Source organism: Rhinoderma darwinii, chromosome 11 (assembly GCF_050947455.1).
Source record: "Rhinoderma darwinii isolate aRhiDar2 chromosome 11, aRhiDar2.hap1, whole genome shotgun sequence".
In the NCBI taxonomy this organism is placed as follows: Eukaryota; Metazoa; Chordata; class Amphibia; order Anura; family Rhinodermatidae; genus Rhinoderma; species Rhinoderma darwinii.
In genome coordinates, this window is record NC_134697.1 from 46693895 (window position 1) to 46707665 (window position 13771).

The 13771-nt window shown below is 38.8% G+C and overlaps 1 protein-coding gene across 1 annotated transcript in view; it reads right to left on the minus strand.

Annotated features, from left to right (window-relative positions):
- The window catches only part of ASAH2 (N-acylsphingosine amidohydrolase 2), a 47109-nt gene extending 33607 nt beyond the window's left edge, over positions 1 to 13502 (minus strand). The window contains exons 1-8 of the mRNA XM_075842651.1: positions 13360 to 13502; positions 11040 to 11203; positions 10590 to 10739; positions 9782 to 9958; positions 9528 to 9655; positions 7889 to 7966; positions 5877 to 5997; positions 5306 to 5431 (exon numbers count right to left, since the gene is read on the minus strand). Coding sequence (XP_075698766.1) covers positions 5306 to 5431; positions 5877 to 5997; positions 7889 to 7966; positions 9528 to 9655; positions 9782 to 9958; positions 10590 to 10739; positions 11040 to 11203; positions 13360 to 13486 — 1071 coding nt within the window. The 5' untranslated portion in view covers positions 13487 to 13502. The remainder of the gene's footprint in view (positions 1 to 5305; positions 5432 to 5876; positions 5998 to 7888; positions 7967 to 9527; positions 9656 to 9781; positions 9959 to 10589; positions 10740 to 11039; positions 11204 to 13359) is intronic.
- Positions 13503 to 13771: the final 269 nt, after the last annotated feature.

A 13771-nucleotide genomic window follows, 5' to 3' on the forward strand; every position in this document is an offset into this window, starting at 1 on the left:
AGGAAAAAAAAAAGATTAAGCTTTATATAATCGGAGACCATTCTAGATACATTAATACCAAGGTACCTAAATACACCGTCTGAATCCGAAATGCGTAATTTTTCAGCCATACAATTTATGCCAAACTGTTCAGTAATTTCAGTAATTGGATATATACAGTGAAGGAAATAAGTATTTGATCCCTTGCTGATTTTGTAAGTTTGCCCACTGTCAAAGACATGAACAGTCTAGAATTTTTAGGCTAGGTTAATTTTACCAGTGAGAGATAGATTATATAAAGAAAAAAACAGAAAATCACATAGTCAAAATTATATATATTTATTTGCATTGTGCACAGAGAAATAAGTATTTGATCCCCTACCAACCATTAAGAGTTCAGCCTCCTCCAGACCAGTTACACGGTCCAAATCAACTTGGTGCCTGCATTAAAGACAGCTGTCTTACATGGTCACCTGTATAAAAGACTCCTGTCCGCGGACTCAATTAATCAGTCTGACTCTAACCTCTACAACATGGGCAAGACCAAAGAGCTTTCTAAGGATGTCAGGGACAAGATCATAGAACTGCACAAGGCTGGAATAGGCTACAAAACCATAAGTAAGACGCTGGGTGAGAAGGAGACAACTGTTGGTGCAATAGTAAGAAAATGGAAGACATACAAAATGACTGTCAATCGACATCGATCTGGGGCTCCATGCAAAATCTCACCTCGTGGGGTATCCTTGATCCTGAGGAAGGTGAGAGCTCAGCCAAAAACTACACGGGGGGAACTTGTTAATGATCTCAAGGCAGCTGGGACCACAGTCACCAAGAAAACCATTGGTAACACATTACGCCGTAATGGATTAAAATCCTGCAGTGCCCGCAAGGTCCCCCTGCTCAAGAAGGCACATGTACAGGCCCGTCTGAAGTTTGCAAATGAACATCTGCATGATTCTGAGAGTGATTGGGAGAAGGTGCTGTGGTCAGATTAGACTAAAATTGAGCTCTTTGGCATTAACTCAACTTGCCGTGTTTGGAGGAAGAGAAATGCTGCCTATGACCCAAAGAACACCGTCTCCACTGTCAAGCATGGAGGTGGAAACATTATGTTTTGGGGGTGATTCTCTGCTAAGGGCACAGGACTACTTCACCGCATCAATCGGAGAATGGATGGAGCCATGTACCGTCAAATCCTGAGTGACAACCTCCTTCCCTCCACCAGGACATTAAAAATGGCTCGTGGCTGGGTCTTCCAGCACGACAATGACCCGAAACATACAGCCAAGGCAACAAAAGAGTGGCTCAAAAAGAAGCACATTAAGGTCATGGAGTGGCCTAGCCAGTCTCCAGACCTTAATCCCATCGAAAACTTATGGAGGGAGCTGAAGATCTGAGTTGACAAGCGACAGCCTCGAAATCTTAATGATTTACAGATGATCTGCAAAGAGGAGTGGGCCAAAATTCCATCTAACATGTGTGCAAACCTCATCATCAACTACCAAAAACGTCTGACTGCTGTGCTTGCCAACAAGGGTTTTGCCACCAAGTATTAAGTCTTGTTTGCCAAAGGGATCAAATACTTATTTCTCTGTGCACAATGCAAATAAATATATATAATTTTGACAATGTGATTTTTTTTTTTTTATATATATAATCTATCTCTCACTGGTAAAATTAACCTAGCCTAAAAATTCTAGACTGTTCATGTCTTTGACAGTGGGCAAACTTACAAAATCAGCAAGGGATCAAATACTTATTTCCTTCACTGTAGTAGTATTTGTTTTATTTAAAAATAAGATCTCCTCATACCCTAAAATCACCGATCTGGGAGCTTTGCCTAATCGTAAGTGGCTATGGTTCTATACTTCCAGAAAATAATGAGGGAGACAAAGGACTGCCCTGCCTGGTCCTGCGATTTAGAGGATAAGCATCCAAAAGTTCCCCATTAATACACAGTCTTGCTACCGGTTCAGTATACAAGATTTGCACCCATTTTACGTAATCTGCACCAAATCCATGTTTTTTCAACACGAAAATCACAAACTGCTACTCCATACTGTCAAAGGCTTCGGCAGCATCCAGTATGAAGCGGCAGCCCCCTCTCCCGGGAAACTCCAGATTGTCATATAATTGCTGAATATTACTACTTGTAGATCAAGTAAGCTTAAATCCCGGTTGATCTAGTATATTACTCGAACCAATCCGTTGGCTAGACAAAATCTTTGTATCAATGTTTTGGAGGACTATTGGACAGTATGAACTTGGGTCTAAAGGATCTTTATCCATTTTATGTATTAAAATAATAATCACTTTTTTCATAGACTTTGTAAAAAGTATTTTGCAGAAATATCTCTCTTTATATCTTACACGGATTAAGTCGCAATACATTGGAGTATTCTTTATTAACTTCAGCCGCAAAACCGTCAGCCCCGGGGGCTTTATTATCTTTCCATCCCTTGATAGCTTTTAAGATCTTATCTACTGTTATTTGACCTTGGTTAGCTGCGGAAATGTAATCGTTTCCAAGTAATATTCCATCTAATTGTCATCCTAATAAGTGTGTGATGAACATAACTCAGTATAACATTTTTGAAAGATGAGTTTAATTTCCTCCTGAGAGTTTACTAGGGACCCATCTTCCCCTGCCATAGAAAAAAAATATTTAATTCTTCACTATACGCACCAGAGGCGCACCTGGTTTTCCTACCTCAGCATATGCCAATTGGGTTCTCAAAAAATGAGTCCCTTTGTACATTACCATATAGATGTTTTTGAAAACGTTCCTGAGCATTTACCCACAGATTCTAATCTGACCTCTGTGGGGTCTGACTATGAACAAATGGACCAAGATTTCATCTTGTTTTCTCCTGCACAGTCATGCTCCAGGCCACCCGCTGGGCAGGGAATTGCAACACAGCCCCTTTCAAATGAATGGTGTTGCAGATTCCTCCACAGTGGGTGACCGGGAGCGTTGCTGTGCAGTAAAACCCTTAAAAGAAGTTGCAGCATTTAACTGGTGCTGTGGCCTCTTCATTCTAAGGCATGTAGACTCCCCAAAGTAGTAAGTGATGGCATATCCTAGCTCTATCCTTTAAAAAAAAAATTTTTTTCCATTTTTCCATCTCGACACATTTTTATTTCTACAAATACTATTTTGGGGTACATATAGATAAGCATTTGATTTAAGTCTGCCTTTAATCCTTGAGTCAACAAAACTAACTTTTACAAATTAACGATTAGATCCAAACAGGCCAGGAGCAGAACAATGAAAATACCGGAAGCGCTGGTTTCATTGTATGACGAACACCATCGATGCCAGACAGAACCCATAGACTTTAATGGCTTCCATCGGGTTTCCATCAGGGTGTCCATCGGTTTACCGGGAAAAGTAACACAGCATGATGTGAACCAACGCAGATGTGAATGAGGCCTAAGTAAGAAGCTAGGATGAAAGTGCTTTTTTTCTATTACTTGCGCTTGATACATTCCCGACATCAATATCATGAAACTGATTAACCGGCTTAACACTACCTATAATGCAGCATTTTCATATTCTTATTTAATGTAATTTGCTAAAAGAGGATTTATATTTTGTTTTCTACAGAAAGCCCTGATGCAATTTTTCCATTACTGTGTCTCTCTAAGGGCCAATATATTTTTAGATGTTAAAATAATCAATTTGCAAACGTCCCTGTATTCAGATCTTCCGAAGAAATGAAATTTCATACCAATTTCCACAGCCATAAAATCACAAAACCTTTGCATTGCAATAAAAAAAAAAGCTAAAACAAACTACTTTAGCTTAAAAATCAATTTAGTTGCTATGATGTTTATACCTATTGATTTTCTAGATGACTGGTCTTAGATGGACATTAAAACCAAACTTCATTTCAGTTTCTACATGTCTTTTAACTGATCGCGAACCTAACAATTATTTTCTATGAAGATCACTTTAAAGGGGATGTACAGGATTAGAACAATATGGCTGTTTTCTTCCAGGAACAGCGCCACACCTGTCCATGGGTTGTGGTTGGTATTGCAGCTTAGCTCTATTGAAGCTAATGGGGCTGAGCTGCAATAAAGCACACAACCTGTGGACAAATGTTGCAGATGTAGTTTTTGGAAAAAAGCAACCGTGTATTTCTAACCCTGTACAATCTCCTAAAAGGGTTGTCCAGTCCCTAAAAACTGATGGCCTATCCTCAGGATAGGCCATCAATAGCTGATGGGTAGGGGTCCATCTCCTGGGACTCCCGCCAATCAGCTGTTTTGAAGGGGGTGCAGCGCTCATAGAGGGCAGCTTCACCTTAATTTCTACTTGCTCACTGTGAATCGTCGACAAGGATGTAGCGCCGATTTACAGGTACGAGTGCTGCACCCCCTTCAAAACAGCTTTATTGGTGTGGATCCTGGGAGTCGGATCCCGACCCATCAGCTATTTATGGCCTATCCTGAGGATACACCATTCATTTTTAGGGACTGGACAACCCCTTTAAGCATAGGTGGATTATTATCGCCCCAATACTATTTTTTAGATGCATGTTATATTGATGGGGATTACATGATTTACATTGAATGAAACAGTTAATGCAAAACATTAAAGTCTCAGGCCTGAGGAAGACGCTAGTTCGGCGTCGAAACGCGTAGCCACTATTGTTTCTATTAAATAGATATATGTTTTAAGTTCATGTTACTTAAAATCTCTGTGTGCCTTTGTCCACTTGTAATGTAGCAGCACCTCATATGATCAGTTCTTTTTCTATCTTTAAATTTCACATTATTCTATGTAAAGGTGGGAGGATTCACAGCGGATTTCAACTTTGGAATTTTAAAGACTGCAAACTGTGGTCAAATCCACGTTAAAATCACCATGATTATGGTGCAAATTTTCAATGCAGATTTTGTTGCAGATTTGCTGAGGATCTGAAATGTTCTGACAAATTAAGTGGATTTTTAGTTACAAAAACAAAAAGATTAGTTTTAACAATCGTAAAATCGATCATCTTTATGTCTATGGCATCTTTACTATTGTCTGTAAACTTCATAATTGTCATATTCTAAGTACAACATTTGTAATTAAAAGCTACCAATTGTTGAATGAGTTGTATGAGATTGGGGAAAAAAAGGGTCTTTTTTTCTTGTGAGAAACAGCGCCCCACTTGTCTACGGGCTGTGACTGGTATTGCAGCTCACTGCGTTCAAGTGCAGCCCATGGACAGGAGTGGCACTGTTTCTGGAACAAAAGACAGATTCCTTTTTCTAATCTCAAACAACCTCTTTAAATTCTATTAGAAGCGTCTACTAAAGGACGAGTGTCACATACCCCTCCTTCAGGACAGGTGCTGCTAGGGTTCTCACATGAGAGACCAGTATTTATGCAATGAGGACCTCTGGTATTTGGTGTAACATCTCCAAGGTTTGATGATGCAAAAGCTGCTACAAATGGTCCCTGCAGAAATATAACTACAATTATTGGCTTATATGACTCAATGCAAAACTATACAGTAATATAAAGTATTATTTTTGTTTTATTTATATAGCCCCAATATGTTCATCAACATTATCTGGGCCAGGGGTCTCAAACACGCGGATGTAGTATTCTAGTAATGTAGTATTGTTATTCTAGTAATGTAGTATTGTTATAGTAGTTAAAATAACTAATTGATTAACAATAATTTTGTATTGTATCAAATTTGTATTGTATCAAACTAACTCCCAAACCCATGTAGTACCGTTTTATTTTATCTATAAAATGAGGGCGCTCAAATACACTGTGGGTTATTTTTGTTCTTTATGTCATTCGTTCTGACACAATATCTACTCTGTACAGGGAACAGTACAGTTTACAAAATGATTGTTGAATGTTGATAATAAAGTTGTACTTGAATTGTTACCTCACCCGGCAAGGATCCCTTATTCTTCTCCTGTTCAAACAAGTAAGATGCATAACCCATGTTGTCGCTACTGATCAGGTGATTAGTATTGGGCATACTGACTGCATGTACTGCAAACCAGCTGCAAATACAATGGCAAAATAATGAGTATGCTTGATTATTATCTATGGTTTATTAAAGAGGACCTGTCACCTCTTCTGACATGTCTGTTTTAGTAGATACATGTATTCCCCATGAAATTCTGGAGCATCATTTCTCAGAACTCTATGTTGTCCCATTCCTCTGTAATTCCTCCTAGAACATTATGAATGAATTGACAACTGGGTGTTACCAGTTGGGCGTGTGACTCTACACAGGCTGGCACTGTCCAATCAGTGCTGAAAGACTGAAACTGTGTAGGGACAAGCCCATTTGGCAAGAGGAATGGTTACGCAAAGTTGTCAATTTATTCATATATTTCTAGGAGGAATAACAGAGGAATGGCACAATGTAGAGTTCTAAGAAAAGATGTTCCAGGATTGTTATTTCATGGGGAATACTAGTATTTACTAAAATAGACATGTCAGGAGAGGTGATAAGTCCTCTTTAAGTACAGAGATTGTTACTTAAAGAGATATAGTGACCATGAATATAGGATATGTGATTGATATACACTATATGAAAAAAAACATATTAGGACACCTACACATTACAACTACAGGAGCTTTTACAACATCCAAATTCTAATTCCAAAGGCATTAATATGGAGTTGGTCTCTCCTTTGCAGATAAAACAGCTCCCACTCCTCTGCTAAGGCTTTCTACAAGATTTCGGAGTGTGTCTGTGGGAACTTTTGCCCGTTCATACAGAAGATCATTTGTCAGGTCAGACACTGATGTTGGACGAGAGGGCCTGGCTCGCTATCTCCATTGTAATTCATCCCAAAGGTGTTGGTTGGGGTTGAGGTCAGGGCTCTGTGCGGCCAGTCAAGTTCTTTCACACCAAACTCACCCAGCCATGCCTTTATGGACCTTGCTATGTACACTGGGGCACAGTCATACTGGAACAGAAAAGGGTCTTCCCCAAACTGTTCCCACAAATTTGGAAGCAAACGATTGTCCAAAATGTCTTGATATGCTGACGTTTTAAGATTTCCCTTTATTGGAACTAAAAGGCCTAGGCCAACACCTGAAAAACAACCCCATATCCCTCCACCAAACTTTACAGAACATGTTTCCACCGCTCCAGAGTCCACTCCATCCGACGCTTGGCATTGTGCTTGGTGATGTAAGGCTTACATGCAGCTGCTCGGCCATGGAAATCCATGCCATGAAGCTCCAGTTTTTGTGCAGTTGTTTATACTAGAGGAAGTTTGTACTCTGCAGTTATTGAGTATGCAGAGCGTTGGCAACTTTTATGCACTAAGCGCCCTATCACTCGGCGACACCGCTCTGTAACTTTACATGGTCTGGCATATTGTGGCTGATTTGCTGTGGTTTCTAAACGCTTCCACTTTGCAATAATACAATTTACAGTTGTTTGGGGAATATCTAGGAGGGAAGAAATAAGAGGATAGATAGATGGATGGATGGATGGATGGATAGATAGATAGATAGATAGATAGATAGATAGATAGATAGATAGATAGATAGATAGATAGATAGATAGATAGATAGATAGATAGATAGATAGATAGATATGAGAGAGATAGATAGATAGATAGATAGATAGATAGATAGATAGATAGATAGATAGATAGATAGATAGATAGATAGATAGATAGATAGATAGATAGATAGATAGATATGAGAGAGATAGATAGATAGATAGATAGATAGATAGATAGATAGATAGATAGATAGATAGATAGATAGATAGATAGATAGATAGATAGATAGATAGATAGATAGATAGATAGATAATGAAATAACAAACCTGGGTAACTACCACTAAATACTGTAAATAATAACTTATTTTGCAAACTTCTTAAATCCATATAATAGCATTACAGATTACATCTTCTCTGTGATTACCTGACAAGTCCCACATCCTCACCATCCATGTCCACCATCTTCATTATCACCATATCTTTGTCTGTGTTAGATGGGTATCTGTGTGCAGCAAATACACGATCAACTTATTATTCAGAGTATAACCCCAGCTCAACAACAATGTACAGCATGTCTCTGGCTTCACTCTGCTTCAAATAGAATAATACATGGAATAAGAGTACTGTATATTAAGTGCTGTATACACAATTCCATAGCAACTAAAGGGCCACTAAACCCTACAGTGGTTTCCCACCAATAACAATGTTGGTACCGTATATAGGTTAGATATGCCACCGATGTCTGATGTTGGTGTATGACTGTTGGGATTGATGGGCCCCTTTGGTACAATGTCACTCCTGACCTGCTGCTCTGTAGACACTCCAACATAGCCCCATTTTCTAGAATGGGGCTCTGTTGCACTTTACGACTCAGTGCCTGGGCAGTGCCATCAATGTCATTGGTAGAAAAAGCCAAAGACATCTAATATCATTCACACATATGTGTTTTAAATGTTCCATGAAATCCAGAAAGCAGAAGACGTGAGATAAAGATATGTCTGTTATTAATACCATATACCAGGTTGCATTTACCTAAAGGTTTAGTGTCACCGTCTCACGCTGTCCTCACTGTTGTTGCAGGCGTGCGACATGCAGTATGACAAGGTCAATATTATCATTATGTATTCTGTTAGTGACATTTACTATGGCCAATGCAAAAAAAATCCAAAGCCGAAATTACAGATCAGAGCACAGCGCCAGCAGATGGATGTTATGGGCCCTTATCGTACAGTTCACAAACCATATTTCTCACTTATGCAATTACTTCTGAGTGGTTTTTCTATTTGCCAGTGAAAGTTAATTTACCAGTTGATTGAGCTTCTCTCTTTTAAAAGCTCTCAGCATTCCTGTGTCATACAACTGGTTCATCTTAAAGATTTTTTTCTCGAAGTTGGGCATTTAGATACAGTATGAAAATACTCGGTCAATAACTAAAACTTGCTTAACTTAAGGTTCAACACCTCACCCACATCGACAACACATATAAAAGTTCTGCCAGTTCCTTGCCATCCAATACAAAGAATTTTTTTTCAAGTGAATTGCAATATTTCATTATTTTAATAAATGTCCACTTCTCTGGCACATTCATCCTGGCAATTATTACAATGTTGAGATCTGGGTACGAATTGTAATCGTATGTGTATCTTCTACCTCTGATATTATTTCAATTTCTCTCAACCATAAAAGTATTTACACCCCTAGATTGTGTCATACCCCATCCATGATGAGGCCATCCCAATAAGCCATGCCATTGTGCAACATTATCAAGACAGCTTTAGCTAAAACCAATGGGAATGTGAGAAGAAGAAGGGACATATGTTGTATATGTAGATTTGTTAGCACCATTTCTTAAGTACGTCTTTATCTCTGGGTCAAACTATCTCATCAACTTACTGTATAACAAGGTCCAAAATTAAATTTCATAAATCAGGACTCTGCAAATTTATTTTAACCCATTACTGCATGAACAGTGGATATGGATAAACAATGGATGTTCCGCCAAATGCCACTTGCAGTATAACAATAGTGGATTCCACATATTGATTATACTATGAATCCATTACCTGGCTCTCTCTGATTCCGGGTTCCTGAGATAGGAGGTAGGGCTTCTGTTGATATGGCTGCTATCGAGAACACCTCTGTTCACAAAGACACGTCCTCTTTTAATGCCTGCATGTGCTATGTCAATGCTCTAGATTCAAGATGACAAAATACATTCAGACAAATAGCTCAAATCGACTGGATAATCTATGTATAGCATTTGTAATGTGTTTTTGCCAAACATTATAGCACAAGATTAGAATATTGTTGACTGTACCTTGACAATACCATTTACGATGGCATCAGTCGCCTCCCGGATAAATCCTCCGCTTGTCAACCGAAAAATTGTGTACTGAAAATATCCAGCAGGTCCTGAATGTGTATGTGTCCCACTTAATATAACATTGTCCTGTCTGTAGAGGTCTCCATACTTGTTTTTCAGTTTCTCCATGACCTTAAAAAATAATAAAACATGTTTGATGATTCAGGATTTCATGCAATCCTTTCAATAAAAGCTGACATTGAAGCACAGTTTCTGTTTCAGTTGGCGCCATAGGTAAGCACAAGGCTGGGGCATTGCTATGGGGTATCTGTGGCAGGCACACTATTATAAGGACTTCTGTGGATTATTCTTAGGGACTTCGAAGCCGATAAAAAAATCCTTGAAAAATGTTTTAATATGTATTATGGCAGAGGGAGTGTGTACCTAATTCAGATGTTGAAGAGTATATACCTCCCACATCACTTGATACCGGATTGTATCTTGCCCTGGACTCCATGCTCCCTGCCAAGGTATGTATTCGTTCATGGATTCTTCTTCATAGTGTTCTTCTAGTGTTGCCCTTTATGGCGGCTGTCACTAGTAGTTTACAGTAATTTTCGGTATGACACAACAACATTTAATGCGTGAAATAATTTTATTTCTTATTCAATATTCAATTTTCATCACAAATCGGCCAGTTTGATCTATTGTGAAATAACTATGGATTCTTCAAACTTCCTTATGAGGCTTATGCTTCTCTATGGACAACCATAAATATGTCACATAATTTAAAAAAAATGCTTGGTTTAGTTACTATACATACCTCTAATCTGACCCTTTGTGAAACCATTCCTATGTCAGCGCTCACGAACACCACTCTTTTGGAATTATCCGGTTCTGCTACAATAAAGGCTCGACTGTATTGTCGTGTGTGTAGTCCTTCAGCCTTTTGATCACTGCTAGCATAGCCCATCTGAGAAGACATAAGCAAAATGAAAATGACTAAGTATATGTCAGGAAAACAGAACATGTCAGGACACCATTGTGACCCTACATTATACATAACCACTGAGTAAGTGATATTGATTTCCTGAGAACTCTGCTGGTCTCTGAGTAAAGAGACTCTCAAATGACCGAGTAGATAAACCCATATTACCCACCGTGGTCCATTACTGTCATCCTGCCAGAAACATGTAATAGTAAATCGGGTACCATTTTAAATTTTATAAACAATATAAACATAGAATTATACTGTGACAAACAAGTCCTATACCAGTGGAATTTCTGCCAGTAGACCAGTGCAATCTGCTCTTCCTGCTCCAATGAGATAGGCATGAGGATAAGCATCAGTTGTTGTTGTTGTTTTAGAAGGTATGGTAGTCATCTGCGGTGGTGATGATATTGTTGTTGTTGTTGTTGTTGTTGATGTTGTTGAACCTGTAAGATAAAATTATCAAGAATATATTTGTAATATTGCAAAAAGAAAGTACTTTAAAAGCTATGTCCACCATCGAAATTAAATGAAAAATGGAGCGACTTTCTAATTAGTCTTCAATAAAAATTTCCTATGGTCTTGTGTCTACAGCTCCTATGCAAACCTATGTGTCTCCATGGTAACAGACAACAGATAAAACCTGTGTAGTCTGATCCTGTACTCATACTCTCCCCCATCTGTCCCCTACTTCTTTCATACCTATCGAATGTATGTTAGCAACAAGTAGGGGACAGAAGGAAAACATAACAGGTGAAAATGTTGTAAGGCCACCTATGTACTATATGTTAAAATAATATGTAAAACTAAGCTTGAAAGCAAAATAAATGCATAATATCGTAACATGTATTAACCCCTTAGTGACCAGCCCATTTAAGGCCCTAATGACCAAGCTATTTTATTTGTTTTTCTATAGTCGCATTCAAAGAGCTATAACTTTTTTATTTTTTCGTCTACATAGCTGTATGAGGACTTGTTTTTTGCGGGATTAGTTGTGCTTTTTAATAGCACCATTTTTGGGTACATATAATTTTTATATTAACTTTTATTAACTTTTTTGGGGGGGATTATAAAAAAAACTGAAATTCCGCCATTGTTCTATGCGTTTTTAAATTGACGCCGTTCACTATGCGACGTAAATAACATGTTACCTTTATTCTATGGGTCGGTACGATTACGGCGATACCACATATGTAGAGGTTTTTTTATGTTTTACGACTTTTGCACAATCAAAACACTTTTGAACTAAAATTATTTGTTTTTGCATCGTCGCTTTCCAAGAGCCGTAATTTTTTTATTTTTACATCAATGTAGTGATTTTTTGGGCTTGTTTTTTGAGGGACAAGACGTAGTTTCGAATGGTACTGTTTTGGGGTGCATGGGACTTATTGATTCATTTTTATTATGACTTTTTTGGGGGGCAATGGAAAAAAATTGCAATTTCGCCATGTTTTTTTGCGTTTTTTTTTTACGGTCTTCACTTTGCGGTTTAAATTACATATTAACTTTATTAATGGAGTCATTACGGTCGCGGCGATACCACATATGTGTACTTTTTTTATTTTTTTACACTTTTACTAAATAAAACCACTTTTTATGGAAAAAAATGGTTTTATTTATTTTTTTTACTGTACTTTTTATTAATAATCTTTATTTCACTTTGATGACTTATTTTATTAGTCCCACTAGGGGACTTTACTGTGCGATGTTCCGATCGCTGCTATAATGCTCTGGTATACTTCGTATACCAGAGCATTATTGCCTGTCAGTGTAAATCTGACAGGCAATCTGTTAGGACGAGCCTCCGGCGCGTCCTAACAGGCATATGTCCAGGGCAGACCTGGGGGCTTTTATCAGGCCCCCGGCTGCCATGACACCCCATCGGAGACCCGCGATTGCATTCGCGGGCCGCCGATGGGTGACAGAGGGAGCGCACTCCCTCTGTAAACAAAGTTAAATGCCGCGGTCGCTATTGACGGCGGCATTTAACGGGTTAAACGGCCGCGATCGAAGTAAACTTCGATCGCGGGCGTTGGAGCAGGAGCTCAGCTGTCATCAGACAGCAGAGCCCCGGCACCAGCCTGCACGGGAGACCCGTGCAGGACTTAGACTAGGCTGACGTGAAAAGGCGTCAGCCTAGCCTAAAGCCCATTGGTGACCGACGTAAAAAGGCGTATTAGTGGTCACTATGAACATTCAACAGATGGAAAAAACATTTTGAAAAAGGAATCATTGCTTGCCTACCGGGCAAGTCTGGCTCTTTGCTCTTGGTGACCGCCAACTAGAGGGAAAGCATCACAGATGGAAGTGTACCTCCTGGTACAGTGATAAACTGATTTAAGGCAGGGCATACCTGTACTGCTCAGTGTCCATGTTGATCAAAATTTATAAAGTGTAGAAACATAGACTTTGTCTCCTAGGCTCCAGTATTCATTACAGGAAACTTTCAGTGTGATTCCTGTTACAATGACTGGGGACTTTGCCTACTGAATTTGGGAGCCTAGGAGACAGAGCCTGCACTCTCCCTCCATTTCTTCCCTTTAGAAGTGGTACGCAGCACACACCGGGCATTGCATAGAGTGATTACAATGGTTGAACTTACTATCTCTCTTCAGTGTGTTCTCCAGGATGAATAACATTGTTATAAAACCTATGGAAATGCAGAATAGTAACACTGTAAGCACAATAAGGGCCACTTCCAGGTTACTGAAAGTCTTCTTCTTTCCCATTTTCCTGGAATGTTAGGGTGCAGCCAATTCACAATCTAAAAAGGAAAGAGAGAGGAAGTTCACGCTAGCATTAATGGACATTGCATAATACAGTATATACTATTACAATTACATCAATGTCTAATCTTTAAACAACATGATAAGACAAATACGTATATCTGGGTATGCACAACAAAAGTTTAAAAAGTTATATATATATGGTGTTTATATCGATTTGCTAAAAACTTACAGTTAAAGGACCAAACATACTGTATTTGTTTAGCAATGGGCCCGCTAAGGGTCCAG